Genomic DNA, 20,259 nt, shown 5'->3' on the forward strand with positions numbered 1-20,259 from the left:
AAGTCACCACCTACATCAGAATAAAAACAGAGTGAACACTCTGCATTGGTGTGCTTGTTTGCTAGTCTGCTTTGGGTTGCACCAAGACCTTTTCACAAAATAGCCTTGCCAGGTTAGTGCCACCATGCTCTGGTTTTTCTTTGTGCAGCACTGTGAATGTGCTTTTCTAACACTTTAGCATGAGAGAGATCTTAGGTTCCATCTCCAGTAAAAGGAGGTAGAATGGGGCTAAGAACTTAGTCTCAGCACTAGCCATGCACTGGCAGGAGCTCAGAAATACTCAGTTAATGGAAGAAAGGAGATACTGAAGGACAGAGAGTAGAGGGCTGGACAGATGGCTGTGGGACCTGGCTTGCACACAGGGCACTCACATACATGTAGGCACAACACCCATGCACATAAAACAAAAATATATACAAAACATAAAAATAAATCTTTTAAAAGCCAAAAACCATGTGGTGGTGTGCTTCTTGAATCCCAGCGCTTGGGAGTCAGAGAAAAGCAAAGTTGTACCCTCTTGCCTCACCCCCCAAATGCTGGGGTTACAATCATAAACCCTAATAGTGACTTGTTTGGGGGCTCATACCTGTGAATCCTTAGGTTTTTTTTGTTTTTGTTTTTGTTTTTTTGGTTTTTCGAGACAGGGTTTCTCTGTGTAGCTTTGCTCCTTTCCTGGAACTCACTTTGGAGATCAGGCTGGCCTCCCAAGTACTGGGATTTAAGGCATGCGGGGTGCGCCACCACCGCCCGGTGAATTCTTAGTTTTTGTTTGTTTAAATCACTGTGTAGCTCTGGCTGGATTTGAATTCATGAAGATCTGTCTGCCTTTTCTTCCTGGGTTAGCCCCCCCCTTCTTTCTTTTTGTTATGAGACAGAACTCATAATATGTTGCAGAATATTATTTTAAGGTGTGTTACATTTGTTTCTTCTCTGGAACATTTGTTTAATGATGCAAAGATGTGTTGCATTCCTTTATATTACAAATTTTTTAACTCTGTGAAGCTGTGTGATTGTGCCTGTCTTAAAACACCTGATGGTCTAATAAAGAGCTGAACGGCCAATAGCGAGGCAGGAGAAAGGATAGGTGGGGCTGGCAGGCAGAAAGAATAAATAGGAGAAATCTGGGAGGAAAAGAAAAAAGAGCAAGAGAACAGGAGAGAAGGATGCTAGAGGCCAGCCAGCCACAGAGTAAGAGTGAAAGTAAGATAGATAGATAGATATGCATGAGTAAGAAAGTTAAAAAGCCCAGAGGCAAAAGTAGATGAGACAATTTAAGAAAAGCTAGCTAGAAACAAGCCAAGCTAAGGCGGGGCATTCATAAGTAATAATAAGACTCCGTGTGTGATTTATTTGGGAACTGGGTGGTGGGACCCCCAAAAGAGCAAAACCAAACAACAATAATATCTCAAGACTGACTCAGAACTCATACGTAGCCTAGGATGACCTTGAATGCCTGATTTTCCTGCTGTGAGGGCTTTACTCTGCAGCCTTGGCTGGTCTGGAACTCAAACAGAGGTCCCCATGTGCCTCAGTTGCCCTAGTGCTGGGATTGAAGGTCTGTGCCATCATGCCTGCTATGGTAGTTTGAAAGAAAATGCCCCCCAAAGGGATTGGCACTATTAGGAGGTATGGCCTTGTCAGAGTAGGCATGGTTTTGTTGGAAGAAGTATTTCGCTGTGGAGGCAGGCTTTGAGGTCTCATCTATGTTCAAGTCACACCAGTGAGACAGACAACTTCCTGTTGCCTGCAAGATGTAGGACTCTCAGCTACTACTCCAGCACCATGTCTGCCTGCATGCTGCCATGTCCCACCATGATGACAATGGACTGAACCTCTGAACTGTAAGTAGGCCACCCCAATTAAATGTTTTCCTTTATAAGACTTGCCATGGTCATGGTGTCTCTTCATAGCAATAGAAATCCTAACCAAGATATCTGCTTTTGTTTGTTTTGTTTGGGACTTGTGTATGTTTGAGATAGGATCTCACTTGGAGTCCTGGATGGCCTAGAACTCATTAGGGCCTTAAATTTAGAGATCTTCCTGCATCTGCCTCTGTTGTGCTGGGATTAAAACCTTGTGCCCCCACACCAGCTCCATCCCAAGCTAAGCCTTGTGCATGCTAAACTTTAAGTTTAGACAGGGAAGTTGGTCAGATAATTGATCCTCCCCCACCCCTGCCTTTCTTTTTAAAAAAAAAAATGTTTACAAAACAGAGACAGCCCTGACTGTCCTGGAACTTCTTTTATAGACCAGCTGGCCTTAAACTCAGAGATCTGCCCGCCTCTGCCTCCCAAATTAAAGGCATGTGCTACCATGCCTGATTCAGATAATAGTTTTCTTGCCCTCACACCCTATTATTTTAATGGTTTGCCCTATGTCCCCAGCTCAAGGAGTTTAATATTGATGTCATACCAATGAATTAAAAGGTAGAATGTTTTGTTTTTTAGATTTATTTATTTTATGTTGTATTAGTGTTTTGCCCACATGTATGTCTGTGTACTACTTGCATGCCTGGTGTGTGAAGAGTTAAGAAGAGGTCATCAGATCCCTAGGAACTGGAGCTACTGACAATTGTGAGATGCCATGTGGGTGCTGGGAACCAACCCTGGTCTCTCTGCAAGAGCAGCGAATACTTTCAACATTGAGCCACCTACTTCTAATCTCTCTTTCAGCCATCAGCTCCTCCTGCTCAGGACCGGAAGAGACTTCATCCCTTGACTTGGAGCTGCAATATTGGTATGGTAATTAAGCCCCTTTTAAATTTAAGTGCCCCCAGGACCCCCTCCCCAAGGGCAGTAGTAGTACAGTAGTAGTAATCCCAGCACTCAAAATGTAGAGGTAGGCTGATAATCTGAGTTCAAGGCCAGCCTGGTCTACAGAGTGAGTTTCAGGACAGCCAAAGCTATCCAGAAACCCTGTCTCAAAACACACACGAACGCACACAGAAGAGAGAGAGAGAGAGAGAGAGAGAGAGAGAGAGAGAGAGAGAGAGAGGAGAGAGAGAGAAAGTTTTTTCTTTTAAAATTATTTTACAATGTTAGAACTATATAATTTTTGGGGGTGGGAGGACATGATCAAATTCAGGTCACCAGGCTTGGAGCAATTGCCTTTACCAACTGAACTACTTCATAGACCCACTGGAATCGTTTATGGCATTAGTCATTCCTTAAATATGGTCGTTAGCTGGGCAGTGGTGGTGCATGCCTTTAATCTTAGCATTTTAGGAGGCAAAGGCAGGTGGATCTCTGAGTTTGAGGCCAACTTGGTCTTTACAGAAAGTTCCAGGACAGTCAAGGCTACACAGAGAAACCCTGTCTTGGAAAAAAAAAAAAAAAAAAACAATAGAAAAATAATAGTAATGGTCCATTATGTTGTTTATTTGCAATGCTGAGGACCAAACCCATAGCCTATACACACTAAGCTTTGAGTATTGGGTTTAAGTAATTTATGTTAGAGAAATTATTTGTAAATTCCAATTTCAAAGTTATAGTAACATTAGTTTATTTCTTTCCCTTCTTGGTTTTTTTTTTTTTTTTTTTTTTTTTTTTGAGACAGATCTATCCGCCTCTGCCTCCTGAGTGCTGGGACTAAAGGCAGGTGCCACTACAACTACCACTCCACTAGTTTGTTTATTTCAAGTAAAAAATATGTTCCATGTTAAAAAAAAAAATCTTTAAAACAACAACAACAAACTGTGTCAGTCAGCCATATTTAGTACTTCAAGATAGCCATCCTGCTTTGGTTCGTACAAAAGGTCATGGGTCTTGGCTAGAGAGGTGGCTCAGGGGGTTAAGAGCAGTGGCTACAGTGGCTGCTCTTCCAGAGGTCCTGAGTTCAATTCCTAGCATCCACATGGTGGCTCACAACCATCTGTAATGAGATCTGGCGCCCTCTTCTGTCATGCAGTCATACATGCAGGCAGAACATTGTATACATAATAAACAAATCTTAAAAAAAAAAAAAAAAAGGAAAGATAATTCAATTATGCTGGATGGTGGCGGCACCCACCTTTAATCCCAGCACTCAGGAGGCAGAGCCAGGCGGATCTCTGTTAGTTCAAGGCCAGCCTAGTCTACACAGGGAGATCCAGGACAGGCACTAAAACTATACAGAGAAACCCTGTCTTGAAAAACAAACAAACAAACAACAACAACAAAAACCAAAAACAAAATAGGTCATGGTCTTTCTCATTTCATATAGAACACTAGAAAACAAGGGTCAAAGTTTAAATGACATTGTTAATGTATATAATGGAGTTTTTTGGTCTGAATCTGTCAAATGTTAATGGACTAGACATTGTTAATGTAATTCTTGACTGTATATATTGTATATACTTATTTTTTATTTTAAACAACAAAAGGGGAGATGTGATTGATATATTGTGCACCCCAATAAACTTATCTGGGGGTCAGAGAACAGAACACCCACTATATTAAACATGGAGGTTAGGCGGTGGTAGCACATGCCTTTAATCCTAGCATTCCAGAGGCATCTCTGTGAGTTCAAGGTCACACTGGAAACAGCCAGGCATCATGGTGACACACACTTTTAATTCCAACACTTGAGATCTCATGTTTTGCTTGGGAAACACACACACACACACACACACACACACACACACACACGCACGCACGCACGCACGCACGCACGCACAAGAGCATGCCTTTAATCCCAGGAAGGGATTGCAGGAAGCAGAAAGGTATATAAGGCATGAGGGCCAGGAACTAGAGGCTTTTTAGCAGCTGTTCAGCTGAGATCCATTCTGGATGAGGACTCAGAGGCTTCCAGTTTGAGGAAACAGGATTGGCTGAGAAGTTGGCGAGGTGAGGTAAGCTGTGGCTGGTTCTGTTTCTCTGATCTTTCAGAATTTACCCCAATACCTAGCTCCCAAGTTTGTTTGTTTGTTTGTTTTGAGATAGGTTTCTTCGTGTAGTTTTGGTGCCTGTCCTGGATCTCACTCTGTAGACCAGGCTGGCCTCGAACTTACAGAGATCCGCCTGCCTCTGCCTCCCGAGTGCTGGGATCAAAGACATGTACCACTGCACACAGGCCCGAGTTTTTTTTTTTTAATTAATAAGACCTTTTAAGTTTCATTTTACAATGACAACTTTTTTGTTTTTGTTTGTTTGGTTTTGGTTTTTCGAGACATGGGTTTCTCTATGTAGTTTTGGTGCCTGTCCTGGATCTTGCTCTGTAGATCTGTAGTTTGATCGGGCCTCAAACTCACAGAGATCCGCGCGGCTCTGCCTCCTGAGTGCTGGAACTAAAGGCGTGTGCCACCACCACGGGGCAAGGATAGGATTTTAAATGGACTTTAAAGGAGGGGCACAGATTGGAAGAGGTTGGAAAGAAAAACTTTATTCAAAGGTAGAAATGGAGATAATCTTCCACATCCCCAGCCAGGGACATCTTCGCTATGGGAAAGGCAATTAATAACAAAGGTGAGCTTCACCCTCTTCTCCCCCTCCCCCACCCTATATTTCAAAGGGGTTGTTGAGCTATCACTGTTGTAAAGAGTGAGGTCTTTGACTTTGTTTGAAGGTAAAAGCAAGAGCCGGGAGTGGTGGCCTAATGGGGAGGCTGAGACAGGAAGATTGCTAGTTCACTGCCAACTCAGGCTGTAAAAGGAGTGCCGGGCCTGCAAGAGTCACTTAGCCAGACCCAGTCTCAAAAACACAAAATCACATAAAAAAATCACATACAGATAAAACAAAGAGAACGCCCCCCCCCCCCAATTGTGATTTGGATATCAACATTCCCCAAATTTGGTGGGCACTGCATCCCTTGAGCTCAGGGAACTGCGATTGCCTCATAGACAAGTGTGCTGGGCGATGAATTACTTTGACAATTGATTACAAGGGCTTCGCGATTCTCGAAGCGTGGTTCCCTGCGCTTGCCGTAACCTGGACTGGACCATTGCATCCTGCGGGTGTGTGAGTGCAGGAGGCTGCGAGAGCAGAGCGGAGGGCGTGTGTCGGGCAAAGCCCGGAGCCCTGGAGGACGACTGGCTCCCCTAGCCCGCCACCTGCCCGTCCTCCTCCCCTGGCTCTATCCCGACCCGCGGCAGCGGCCTTGTCTGTACGGCTCCCTTGGCAGCAGGTGAGTGGCAGAGCCTTGCTCCGGGCACCCCCGTGGCTCCGGGGTGGTGGCGGTGGCCGGCCGGGGAGGCGGCCTCGGCGCACAGTAATGGCAGCGCTGTGAGCCGGGGAACGCGAGCTGACAGCCGCCGCCGCCCACCCTCAGAGCCGGGGGCTTCGTCCTTCACGCCTGCGGGTTGCCTCCCTCCCCGGGCCCCCGTCCTCTCCTTGCTTCCGCAGAAGGTAACCTCGCTGAAAGCTGGGGAGTCGGGCTGCGGGCACAGGGAAACTTCCCTTCCCGGCGAATGGGTGGCGGGGATGGGGCGGAGGAACGGAGTTAGGGGCGACCTGGCTAAGGGGAGCGGGCTGGGAGCTGGAGGCCCGGCAAGATGGTGTCCTGGGAGTGACCTCGGCTCCCCAGACTGCTGACCCTTAAGCCAGGCAACCCCTGGACGGGATCCCGGGCCTCCCCGATCTGCTGCCGGCCGCCCCTCCCTCGGCCTCATTTTCCTCCTAAGGAGGGAAGGTGAGAGTGTGCTCTCAGGCTTATTTACGTGCGCGCGCGGAGACCAAAGTCTCTGTTGAAGAGGGTGGCATCAATCTCATACATCACTTTTGTTTCCGCAGACAGTGAAGATTGATTGATAGCTTTGGGCTGGAGTATTGTACGTGCATGCAACACCTCCTGCCTCAACACTTATGGGCTGGTGAAATAAGAGCCTTAGACTCTCTCCAGCACTTGTTTACATACTAGAGCCTAGACCCTTTCCTACCATTACGTGCATGCAAGTAGAACATCTTTGAATTTCTATTGTTATTATGTTACCCCCGTCCTCCTTGGTTACCATTACTGGCTGGATGGCAGTACCCTCCAAGTTTCAATTTGAAGATAAGATGTAAACTACTAAGTTGGAGCTGTAGCTCAGTGCTTCCACACTTGCCTCACAGGCAAGAAGCCCTGCGTTCAACTCCAGCACCGCCTTCTGCAAAAACAAACAAACAAACAAAAGTGTGTGTATATTTTCTTACCTACTTCAATGGAAAAGATCCTCTCCCTAGAACTTACCTCAAACCCACATCCATACACAATATGGGAGATTACTTTATTCTCTTTTTTCATCTCATGTATCATCCCATGATTTTTTTATTTTTTATTTTTATTTTCCGAGACAGGATTTCTCTGTGTAGTTTTGATGCCTGCCCTGAATCTTGCTCTGTAAGTAGACCAGGCTGGCCTTGAACTCCCAGAGATGTGTTGGGATTAAAAGGTGTGTTCCACCAACGCCCAGCCACAAAAGTGATCTAATTAGCTAAACTTTAGCCTTTTTTGGCCTTTTTGTCCATATACAGTATGTGGAAGTCCCTTCCCAGAGAGTCACAGATGAATTAACAGTAGTGCACAGTTTTGTTTGTTTTTGCTTTCCTCTCTCCCCCATGCTATTTATGAGTTTAGGACTGTTTGCTGTTGTGGGGGGAGGGATTGTTTTTTATTTGCGTGCTTACTTTGTTTTTTGAGACAGGGTCTCTCTATAATGCAACTCTGGCTGTGTGGGACTCACTATGTAGATCAGAGTGGCCCCACCTGCCTCTGCCTCCCCAGTGCTGGGATAAAAGCATGTGCCATCGCACCCAGTTCTCTTTTGAGGGTCTTGTTGTATAGCCAGCCCTGACTGGTCTGGAACTCACTGTGTAGCTCAGCTGACCTCACATTCTGGGGGGTCCTACCTCAGCAGGTGCTGGGATTACAGATGTGTGCCACCAGGCCCTGCTTTCTTTAGTTTTTCTGTATTTTATCAATATGTTAATGTGTAAGATTGTTTATCTATATCTTTTAATCTTTCATCCCCAGTAATTGAGCCTTAAGCATATGAACCTTTTTAAAGTTAGTTTTCCCTTAGGAGGAACTGGTTCTTGTGCTAAGCATTATTGCAGCAGTTAGGGATATGCTCTGAATTCTGCTTTTTTGTTTTGTTTTGTTTTTCGAGACAGGGTTTCTCTGTGTAGCTTTGCGCCTTTCCTGGATCTCGCTCTGTAGACCAGGCTGGCCTTGAACTCACAGAGATCTGCCTGCCTCTGCCTCCCAAGTGCTGGGATTAAAGGCATGTGCCACCACCGCCACGGCGAATTCTGCTTTCTTTCAGGCTTCAGAGACACAGTAGATAAAGAGAATGGTGCTCTGAAGGAAGTTAGGAATTGTAGTGATTGGGAGTTGTTTCAGATTCTGTGGTTAGGAAAGGCCTGTCACAGGTGGACTTTGATATATTTGAAAAAGACAGAAAGAACAGGTCTTTGGAAGTTCTGAAGAAACTTTCTGGAAGAAATACAAATGGAAAAGCCCCAAGGTAGAGTGGAACTAGAGTCCAGCCCACTGGAAGCAACTTGACGACGAAGGCAGACACTATAAGAGCAGTTGAGCCCAAGCCAGGGGCCAGGATTTGGTTTGTAAAACATTGTAGGTTTTGGAATTTGAAAGCTAAGGAGTAATCATCTGATTTACATTCTATAGATTGGAGAGTAGATGTCAAAAGAAAACCCAACCCGGGGTCAGAGTTGTGGCCTTGGAACATTAAAAGACAAGTAACAAGGTTTCCAGCGATGTTGAAGATACTTGTTGAATGTGTCATTATAGTTTGGATAAGAGTGAAGTTGGTGGAGAAAGGGTCTCTTGGGTTTTAGCACTCACCTGGAGGATGATGGTACCATGTACAGGGATGGGGGAAAGGTGAGGAAACGGAGTTTATAATAGGGTAAAGTTGGATTGGATGTCTTGAGTTGACTCAGTTCAAGTGTTATACAGCGGAAGTTCAGGAGTCATACAATTGGCTCATTGATTTGTGGATGTTCTTCGAGTACCAGCTGTGGACCTGGCAACTGGGGTAGTGAAAAAGAAGACAGCTCTGCCTTCATGAAAAGTGGGGAAAGATGGGTAGAGAGAGTTTTATTAGTCTTTAACTGGTGGTCCATTTAATAAAAATACTACTTAGATTCAAAGTTGGAAAGGTTCAGCAGGGCATAGAATTGAAACCCTCCTGGAGCAAACAACTTTAACTTTCTTACATGTTTCCAAAGGTATATTTTTGTGTCTTTAAGAAGGTGTGTATATAATCTTTGCAAAAATGGTAGCACACCTTACTCTGACACTTTGTATTTTTCAGAGAATTATAAATAGTACTTTAAAAGTTACAAATAGGTTAAGGCTACCCAAAGGAAGCCTAGGAGGAAATGGAGAAAACTGCAGGTAACTGAACCATTTTCTGACCTGCTCTTTGCCGCCGTTGAGTGTTTGACTTTAGAGATGGGAATTCTGGGAGGAGGAGTGTGCTTAGTTAACCCAGGCCTGCCACAAGTGCTTTGTAGCTCGGGCTGGTCTTTATTCTTGGGTGTTTCCTGCATCAGCCCCTTTCCAAAAGTGCAGGGATTACTTACTAGTGTATTCCTGTTGCTGGCTCAGATGTATGTTCTTCGGAGAACATTACTTTATTTACAAGAAACTTGTACTTTTCTACCTTGTCTGCTGTTTCTTCAGATGTGCAGAAAATGTTTGGTATTGAGTAAAAGGAACATTTTCTTTATGTATACTCCCTGCTACAGTAAGTCCGTCAGTCCCTGGAGCTTAGTATTAGGAAGACTTACAGCTGGTAAGGTAAAAATGAGGAAAATGCCAAGCCTGAGGGTGAGGGTGGGGCTCAGGCCTTTGATTCATTCCAGCTTCTGGGAGTGCAGTAGGAGGACAAATTCAGGACCTGCCCAGGGTACAGAATAAGTTCAAGGTCAGTTTGAATTTAGCAGAGTCTGTTCAAAATGAAAATCCAGGTGATGTTGGCAAGAGCCTTTAATCCCAGCACTCTACAGGCAGAGGCAGGTAGATCTCTGTGAATTTGAGGTCAGCCTGGTGGTCTACAGAGCAAGTTCCAGAACAGCCAGGGCTACACAGAGAAACCCTGTCCTGAAAAATCATAATAAATAAATAGTAAAAATGGGCCAGGATATAGCTCATTGCTAAAGTGGTTGTTTAGCATGCCTAAGGCCCTGGGCTCAATCCCTAGTACTGGACAAAAGCAAGGAAAGATAAAAGCAGAAATTTGGAATATTGGGAGTTGGGAATTGATTCAGTGGTACACTTACTAGGCCTGTGGAATCACCATTGTCAGAAAAAAAAAAAAAGGGAATTAGGTGATGGCAGGTGACTGCTGTTTGAGGTGTGTATGGCTGATTGGTGTTTTTGTTTTGTTTTGTTTTTTTGAGACAGGATCTCTCTGTGTAACTTTGGAGCCTGCCCTGGAACTCACTCTCTTAGCCCAGGTTGGCCTCGAACTCACAGAGATCCACTTGCCTTTGTGTCCCCCCCCCCCCCCCGTGCTGGGATTAAAGGCTTGCACCACCATTGCCCGGCTGGCTGATTGTTTTTGAGTTTTGTTTTTCCCTTCCCTCCCTTCTTCCTTTCTTTTTCTTTTTCTTTTTTTCTAGGCAAGCTCTCACCATGTAGCCTTGATGGCCTGGAACTCTTAAGGATCTACCTACCTCAGCCTGCCTAGTTCTGGGATTAAAGGGTGTGTACCATCACACCTGGGCTTGAATTCATTTTTATTAGTCAAATGACCTGGTCAGAGTGATCTTTATAGATTTAAGTCTTAGTAACATATCATGTTAAATTGCAGAAATTAGCATAATTCTTGTGGAACTGTATCTAAGAGTTTTTGAAACAACCAGGCTGGATTTGTGGATGGTATCATATTTGCCTAGTGATCATGAAGATCTGGGTTGGATCTCTAACACTGCTGGGCAAGCCTGTCTGTAATCCCAGCCTTGGGGAGACCAGATCTAAGTTCAAGGGCCTGAGCTTCGTTAAGACCTTAACTCAAAAAAAGAATATAAGCATTAGATACATGTAGTTAGGGTTTCCCTACCTGGCCCACAGTCAGGATAAATCTCTCTTACCCGCCAGTCCCATAGTCGCTCAGACCCAACCAAGAAAGCACACAGAAACTTATATTGCTTACAAACTGTATGGCCGTGGCAGGCTGCTTGTTATCTACCTTTCCTATCTTAAATTAACCCATTTCTGTTAGTCTATACTTTGCCACATGGCTTGTGGCTTACCAGTGTCTTTACATGTCGCTTTTCATGGCAGCGGCTGGCGGTGTCTCCCCCAGCCTTCTACTTCCCAGAATTCTCTACTCTCTTGTCCCGCCTATACTTCCTGCCTGGCCACTGGCCAATCAGAACTTTATTTACACAGAGCGATATCCACAGCAGATACATCTGATGTCACTACCTTATATTTGGCTTTTAATTGGGATATTAGAATATTATGAGTCTTAAAGTTTTAGGGCAATTGCCACTGCTGAGATTGATGCTTGTTTTTTTGAGACAGGGTTTCTCTGTGTAACTCTGGCTGTCCTGAAACTCACTATGCAGAACAGACTGGTCTCAAACTCAGAGATCTGCCTGCCTCTTCCCACTGAGTCTTTGGATAAAAGACATGTTCCAACATGCCTGCCTAGTACAGTTTTTGTCTTTTTAAAGATGAATGTGTGGATAGAAAAATAAGATTGCAGAGAAGAGCAGAAAACACCACCTCTTCTTTGAACAATACATTTGGTGTGTACTTGTAAATACTGCTTTTGTATTATTTTTATGCTGTTAAATGTAGAAAATGTTGGAGCAGCCAGCAGTGGGACTGGCAGCCTGTTGAGTATTACTTATACAGTCACCACTTAGCTCATTTCTGAAACTAGTACTTTTCCTTTTTTTTTTTTAACAATTGCAATTATTTATGTGCATTACATGTGTGTGCATAAGTGTCAGACTACCTTTGTAGAAGTAAGAGGACAACTTGAGTCACTTCTTTCCACGTGTGGCATCTAGGGATTGAACTCAGATTGTTGGGCTTGGAGAAAGCAACTTTATCCCTGACCCACTCACCAGCCCAAGATCTGTTTTTCTTACTTTGCTCATAGACCCTTTCTTGGCCAGACTGAGATTCTTCCTGTTGGCCTACAGAGAGAGGGATCCTCTGTCTCGTTCTGAGTGAAAAGATGAGTTTTACTCTGGAGCCCTGTCTGGAATTCACTGTGTGACCCGTCTGACCTCCTCCTCTGCCTCTCAAGTGCTAAGATTTCAGGTGCTCACCACCTTACAGTTCCATAAGTGGAGAGGTGGGGACAAATGAGAGCTTTGTGGAAGCCAGTTAGATGTAGGTCCAAAATCTGTCTGATAATTCTGTGTAAATGCTAGTCTCTTTATTTATTTATTAAACAGTCTTGGATTGAGTTCAACAGGCCTTGCCTATGCCAGACCAAGCCTATCTTATTAGTATTACTCCTTTTTTTGCACAGCACATGTAGGTTCGTTCGTTCGTTCGTTCGTTCGTTCGTTCGTTCCTTCCTTCCTTCCTTCCTTCCTTCCTTCCTTCCTTCCTTTCTGGAAAAGTGAGAAAGAACTCTTGAGTGGGGGTAGTGTAGGGCTCAGACTAATTATTTCTGGTGGTGTTTGACAACTCAGCCTCATGGAGCCCAGGTGTCTGTCCTCAAACTCACACTGTAACTAAGGATGGTCTCAAATTCTTAACTCCTGCCTCCACTTTCCAAGTGCCAAGATTGCAGACAGACTCGCCAGCCAGAGTTTTTATCCTTTAGAATGGAAAGAATAGTAGTATCCGCGTAAGACTTATATGAGGAATTAAGAGATAATATATATAATTAAGAAATATTATAATGTGTGTATGTATATGTATACATATATATACACATATAGTAATATATAGTAACAGTTTCTGAAATAGATATAGTTGATAAGGTTGTTACTGTTGTTATTAATGGTTCTGTAATGGTTAAGCTGCTCAGTGTCCCTCTGGTGGGAAATTGTGTGTGTGTGTGTGTGTGTGTGTGTGTGTGTGTGTATATGTGCGTGCGTGCGTGACTGAGGATAGCACCAAGGACCGGGCTTGGTAGAGAAGTACTCTGCTACAGAACTACATACTTAGCTCGTCAAATTTCTTTTTATAACTTGCTATGTTAGATTGCTTTTATTATTTTTATTAAAAAGTTTCAATATTCATTAATATTATTAGTAGTATTTATTTTCTGGTTTTTGTTTTGTTTTTTTGTTTTTTGTTTTTTCCAAGATGGGCTCACTATGTAGCTCTGGCTGTCCTGGAACTCATGGAGATCTGTCTGCCTCCATCACTCAGGTGTTGGGCTTAAAGGAGTATGCCACTACACCTAGCACTATTATTTTTAATTTTAAAAAAGATTTATTTTATGTGTATGAGTGTTTTGCCTCAATATGTCTGTGTACTATGTGCATGCAGAGGCCAGAAGTTGTTGGATCCCCTGGAACTGAATTTACAGATGGTTGTCAGCCCTAAGTGGGTTCTGGGAATTGAACTCACCCCTATTAAAGAGCAGCCAGTAACTGCTGAGCTTGTCTGTCTCCATTCTATATGTCTCTATTACTTTTAGTTATGTGTAAACGCGTGTGTTTGGGGTGGTATGCATATGTTTGTGTTTGGTTCCTGTGGAGGCATCAGATCCCCTGGAGCTGAAATTTTAGGTGGTTGTGAGCTGCCTGGCCTGGGCACTGGGAACTGTACTCAGGTCTTAGAAGAGCGGCAGCAAATGATAAACCATTTCTGTAGCACCTTCCTCCCCTGCTTTGGTGAGGGAGGACCTTATTCTGTAGCCCAGGCTACAGTCAAACTTAACATCCGTATTAGCTGGAATTACAGGAAGTGTTTTTTTGTTTGTTTGTTTTTTGTTTGTCGAGACAGGCCTCCTGAGTCCTGGGATTAAAGGCGAGTGCCATCACCGCCCAGCGGAAGTTTTGTTTTTAAATATTTATATGTTACGTGCACGAGTATTTTGCCTGCATGTATGCATGTGTACTGGGTGTATTCCTGGTACCCACAGAGGCCAGAAGAGGGTGGTAGATTCCCTGAAACTGGAGCTATGGATGTTGTAAATTGCTGTGTGGGTTCTGAGAACTGAAACCGCAAGAGCAAGTGTTCTCAACCACTAACTAGAACATGGGAGGACAAGGAAGACACCTTTCAGAACTGTCTGCTATGTGATGTACTAATGGACTCTTTCCCCACCTAACCCTAGTAAATGGTGCAAGCATGGTTGGTAAGACTTGCATAATCCACTTAATGTATGAAAGCTTTATTGAATTATACTTTACTAATTCAGTGGGTTTTAGCATTTTTTTGTTTGTTATGTTTTTGTTTTTTCAAGACAGGGTTTCTCTGTGTAGCCCTGGCTATTCTGGAACTCACTCAGAGACCAGGCTGGCCTTGAACTCAGAGATCTACCTGACTCTACCTCCTAAGTGCTGGCATTAAAGGCATGTGCCACCAACACCTGGTTGTGATCTACTTTTGTATATTGTTAATTCATCATGTATATTTAAATAGTGCTGTAAATGGAAATTTGGTATAGAAGTGTTATCAAATGTAATATAAAAATTTCATATTATGATTAGGGTTGACACCTTTTTTTTAGCAATTAAATATCTTTGTAGCTTCTTTTTTCTTTTTTTCACCTTCCTCAGTGCTGTGATTATAGATATGCCCCAGGCATATGCTATCATACCTAACTTAATAATTTGGAAATAATTGGAGCCATGATTTTATTTTTTAAGATGGATCTCACACTGTAAATAAAGCTGGCCTGAAACTCATTGTATAGCCTAGACTGTCTGTATTGTCTCAGCCTCAAGTACTGGAATTACATACAGGCATGTGCCACCACATCTGGTTCTGGAGGGTTTTTAGGGCCCCTTGATAGATAATTACATGTCCACACGGTTGGGCTTGCCCGGCAGACCGCCTAACTATTTCCGGTTCAGAATAGCCATCTCCAGGTCAGACATCTCGCTGGACCGGGACTCTGTGGCTTTCCGTGGTTGCGTAAAGCACACACAAAGCCATGTAATCTACGCGCATGCGTTGAGTACCCACAGGAGTTCCTGTACGCATGTGCGGCCCAACCTTTAAAAAGCCGGTGCCATCTTGCAGGAGTCTGTCTCTCCCCTCATGTGTGTTTCACACAGGCGTGTCACCTCTATCCTCTTTAATAAAACTCTTCTGTGGTCTTGTCGTGTTTGGGACGTGTTCCTAGCGCCGCTTAAATACTAACACCCCTGGTGCTCAATGTGGCCTTGGGTTATATGTGTTCAAACAAACAAAGCACGTCACCAAATGGAAAATGAAATTCAGAAGAAAGCTAAAAAATTGAATTTTTGCAGGCATTCAGTGGGACACAATCTGATTGAAAATGAGAAGTGTATTGTGGTCCCTATTAAAGAACAAGAATGGAGAATTCACACAGACATGTACTTAAACTGTGTTTCAGCCAGTGATGGATTGATATGCAATGGTGGTCCCTTGGAGATTATATTGCCCCATGACATCATAGCCTTCTTAGTTTGTGTGAGTATGCCTTATGATATTCACACAATGGAATAGTCTAAAATATTTTGGAGGATATCCCTGTTAAGTGATACATGATGGTATATCTTTGGAGGTTGAACCCAGGGCCTTTCACATACTAGGAAATTACACAGCCCATATTTATATGAGCTATTCAGTAGTCTAGGAGGTGGGAAATAGTTTTGTGGTTGTGATTCTGGTCTGTTTCTTTGCCCTGTCTCCCCATCCTTGTGTAAGTTTTCCATGAGTAAGTTATTGAAAGGATTTGGAGAAAATGAAGCAGTTTAAGAAGGTATTCTTTGAGGTGTTTAGAGGATAAACAGTCTAACAGATTATTTTTGCATGTTCTGTATTGGTTTAATGTTTGGTGCTTCACTAGGTTGGTGAAAATGCTGGTGGTTCTTTTGTCTTTGCTTCTAGAACTGTTTCCCTCCAAGCATGGATTATCACTGTGTCATGTCTACCCATTCTCAGCTTAGTCTTGGCAGGGAAGCATCAGTCTGATTCTGTAAACATAAATGCAGACTGCAGCCATCAAAACTACATATTAAGAATAATTTACATGCCTGGCATATATCTCCCTTACCAAGAAAGTTTTTTTGTTTTTATGACACAGCTGGAAATTTTATTAAAAGCATTTTCATATGGCTTAAACAGGGAGGTTAAAAGGAAAGCAGGACACTGAATGTGAGTATGGACCCAGAGTTTATTGAATGCAGTTGGACATGGATCCAGGCTGTATTTCATAGGAGTCAGGTGAATGTGTGTGGAGGAGAGTGTTAAAAAAGAGCATTTTTAGGTAATCAGGAGGATAAAGGCAGGGTTTATGAGCTAGGTTAGTGAGTCAGTCAAATGACCTCTAAGAAGAAGTGACTGGATTACTGTGTCAAGAGAGAGCTCCTGCCAGAGGAAGCTGTAAAATGCCTTATCTAGGGCTTTTTCATGGAAGCTTGGAGTATCAGGTTGTAAACGAGTCTAAACTGTGCTTCCTATAGTGGGACGTGTCAGGGAATGACCAGGTCCAGGAGTGAGTCGGTCAACTTTTTGCTGAGGTTATTTTATCTTTGATTAGACCAAGAGCTGAGATTCTTTTAAAAAAGAAGAACATAACGATTATGATTTTAGGAGTGTAAACATCTGAGTGCTGCTGCTCACAGGGTCTAGAAGAGTGCCTTGAATCCCCCAGAACTAGATAGGTTGTTGTAAGCTGCACATGGGTGAGGAGAGCTGAACTTGGGTCCTCTTCAAAAACAATGTGCATTCCAAACTACTAACTCTCTCCATCCCACAAGATCCGAAATTCTGATGTTAAAATTTTGGACTCATCTATTTATGTCATCATTATCATCTTCATCACTTTGAGGCCTTAATCATGGTAGGCAAGCACACTTTGTTGGCCCCAGCCCACAGCTTGGATTTTTACAATATATCCACAGAACCTAAAATGGTGAATTGGGAAGGTAGGTATTCTCTAAAAAGGGGAGTGAGGCCATTTACGAGCTGAAAGAAAGTACCTGACCTAGGTATTGGCTCCTGATGCCACCTGATATTTCTCAGTCTTCCTATGACTCTTTCTTATCTAGAAAGTGGCAAGAGCAGTGGGATCTACTGGGTTTATTGGTAGGATTAAAGGAATGTGGTAGTTTATGTTTGTAATCCCAACAAATGGACTGAGACAATGTGAGCTTGCGTCTAGCTTGGGCCACAAGATGAGATCCTGCTTCAAAAAGACAAAAGGGACTTTTGCGAGTGCTGTACAGATGTCAGCAAGGGTTCCTGCTGCTGCGGGCTGGGGCTGCAGCCTTTGTACGTGACACTAGAGAGCTTCAGAAAATAGTGGGAGCATTGTAGTTGGCTGGGATGTTGGCTTAGTTACCTTTCTTGTTGGTATAATAAAATGCCTCACAAAAGTACTGGAAGGAGCAAGTGTTTATTTGGCTCACAGTTCCATGACACAGTCCATCATGGCTGGGAAGTCATGGTGGCGGCAGGGCCGTGAGGCAAGCTGTCACATTGTATTCAGTCAAGCTGAGAACTAGGAATGCTTGTGCTCAGCTTGCTTTCTCAAGGTGTGTGTGTGTGTGTGTGTGTGTGTGTGTGTGTGTGTGTGTAAGTGTGTAAGGGCACACATGTGGAGGTCAGAGGACAACTTGTGAGCATTGATTCCTGGGTCCTGGGATTACTGGTGTGTTATATACCATACTGGCCTTTTTTTTTTTTTTTTTTTTCCTTTTCTGTTTAAGATTTAGCTTCTGCCAATTTTCTGTAACATTGCAAGTAACTCATAAGTGCAGTCTGTCTGCCAGACATAGAGCATCTTCTAGCCCCACTTGATCCCACATGCTGAAGCCGTACTTCTTCCAGTAGTTTTGCTATACAACCTGAGAACCTGAGGAGGTTCAGACTTTCTGTTGAGCAGACCCGACATTTCAAAATCATAAAAGTTCATGTGAACTTTGCATTCTACTCTAAAACTCTTCCGTGCATATTTTTTTAATCTTTAAATTTTTTATTATATGTTTGGTTGGAGATATGTATGCATACCACATGCATGCTTGCAGCCCATGGATACCAGAAGAAGGTGTCATATCCCTTTGAATTGGAGTTACATATGGTTGTGAACAGCCATGTGGGTACTGGAAACCAGGGTTCTGTGCACGAGAAGCCAGAGCTCTTACTGCTGAACCATCTCTCCAGCTGCTCCTGTTTGCTTATATAAGTGTAAATAATCTTTTTCTAAAATGTGTGTTCTAGGAAAATAAACCCTTTCACTTTTTTATATTTTATATTCCCTGTGTATAAATCATTCTCTAGATGAAGGATACAGACAACAGAATTTGTGGTCAAAGTCTTTATTCAATGTCTTTGCATATTTTTTATTTGGTCTTGTTTACCTAATTTTTTTCTGCAACATAATAAATGAAGCTAAACCACTGTTTATTGTTCATAAACAATTTGATTATGAAACGGTGGTAGGTAATGTTTATTGTGTTCCTGAGTTCATTTATATTCCTATTCCTTTTACAAGTCATGCAATTCAATTATGTGGTACTTTAAATATTTTTATTTTTAATTATGTGTATGTGAGTATGTGCACATGGGCAGGTCCCTGTGGACCCCAGAGGCATGGGGTCCCCCTGGAACTGGTGTAGCAGGCAGTGTGAGCTATCTGTCATGGGTGCTAGGAATCCAGCTCTGGTCCTCCCAAGAGTAGTATGTGATCTTACCTCTGAACTACCTCCCTAGCCCAAATTAGGTGCTATTTTAAAAATATAACCACTGTCGCAGGATTCATGCTAACACAGTTGTTTTTATTTAACAGGTTTCAACACTAAACTTGCACAATGTCTTTAAAACCAAGAGTAGTGGATTTTGATGAGACATGGAACAAACTCCTAACTACAATCAAAGCTGTTGTAATGTTGGAATACGTTGAGAGAGCAACATGGAATGACCGCTTCTCGTATCCTTTAATGGAAGCCTCAAGAAACACGAAATCAAAGCTTGTTCAATGAAAACAGGTTTAGAGTCTTAGGCCTAACTAATTTAGGATATATTTATGTTAGTTTTGTGGCAACCTTCCATTCAACCAATCCTGAGCACAAATCCTGAGTGTGTGTGTCTGGCACTACTCTGGTCTTTGGGGGTGTAGCAAACAAACCAAACTGTAGACCAAACTGTAGACAATAAACAACATCTTTAACATAGGCCAGAAGCATCAGATCACTTGGAACTGGGGTTACGGATGGTTATGAGCTACCATGTGGGTCCTAGGAATTAAATTCAGGTTCACTGAGCCATCTCTCCAACCCTAATTACTGTCTTTATGCAACACAAGGAATCTGATCTCAGAGGCAGAGTGGCTTGCCAGGGCCACAGTGATAATTAGAGCATAGACTTAATGGCAAAACTTTTAATATCCAGTTTCTTTTGCAGCTCAGTATGTCTACAGTATTGTTTGGATTCTGCTGAATTCATCTCCTTTTTTTCTTTCTTAAAGATGTATTTATTTATTATGTATACAGTGTTCTTTCTGCATGAATGCCTGCACACCAGAAGAGGGCACCAGATCTCATTACAGATGGTTGTGAGCCACCACGTGGTTGCTGGGAATTGAACTCAGGACCTCTGGAAGAGCAGCCAGTGCTCTTAACCTCTGAGTCATCTCTCCAGCCCCAAGACTGCACTCTTTTTTTTTTGGAGCTGAGGATCGAACCCAGGGCCTTATGCTTGCTAGGCAAGCGCTCTACCACTGAGCTAAATCCCCAACCCCGCACTCTTCTTTCTTTCTCCAAATCTTGCAATTTGAGATCAGAATTTCAAGTTAACAAACCTGTATACAATTTGTTTCATTCTATTTTTTTTTAATGCCATTTATTGAAGGAGTGAAGAGGTCTTAAATACAGACTTACAGCACAATGGGAGAACTCCAGAGGGCAGAAGTTCGCTATTGATGTTTTATAATCTTGCGTCTACGCTATTAATGCCCAATATGCAGGATACACAGACAAGGAACTTCCCTTAAGCATTCAGGAGGGTGGAACCCAGCAGGGAATCAGCATAGGGAGGATATCAAGGTCAAGGTCAGCAAGCAAGGCCACAGTTACCCAAAACAGGGGCCAGAGACCTACAGGTCCCCCCTTTTACTAAAAAATGAGCTTCTGACTTAGGTTGTGTGGGACATCAGCAGGTCACCTTACTAGTCATGGAGACGCTTGCCTGCCCAGGCCACACAGGCGCTGTGTCTTAGGT

The 20,259-nt window shown here is 43.2% G+C and overlaps 1 protein-coding gene across 2 annotated transcripts in view; it reads left to right on the plus strand.

Moving 5' to 3' along the window:
- The first annotated feature begins 5,929 nt into the window (after nucleotides 1-5,929).
- Cul2 (cullin 2) overlaps nucleotides 5,930-20,259 on the plus strand; it is a 43,573-nt gene continuing 29,243 nt past the window's right edge. The window contains exons 1-2 of one of the 2 annotated variants that reach the window (XM_036188224.1): nucleotides 5,930-6,099; nucleotides 18,830-18,970. In XM_036188224.1, the coding sequence (XP_036044117.1) occupies nucleotides 18,852-18,970 (119 nt within the window). In that variant the 5' untranslated portion in view covers nucleotides 5,930-6,099; nucleotides 18,830-18,851. Of the gene's footprint in view, nucleotides 6,100-6,156; nucleotides 6,321-18,829; nucleotides 18,971-20,259 lie in introns of those variants that run through there. The other variant, XM_036188222.1, reaches the window with a different exon arrangement.

Source organism: Onychomys torridus, chromosome 5, assembly GCF_903995425.1.
Source record: "Onychomys torridus chromosome 5, mOncTor1.1, whole genome shotgun sequence".
Taxonomy (NCBI): Eukaryota; Metazoa; Chordata; class Mammalia; order Rodentia; family Cricetidae; genus Onychomys; species Onychomys torridus.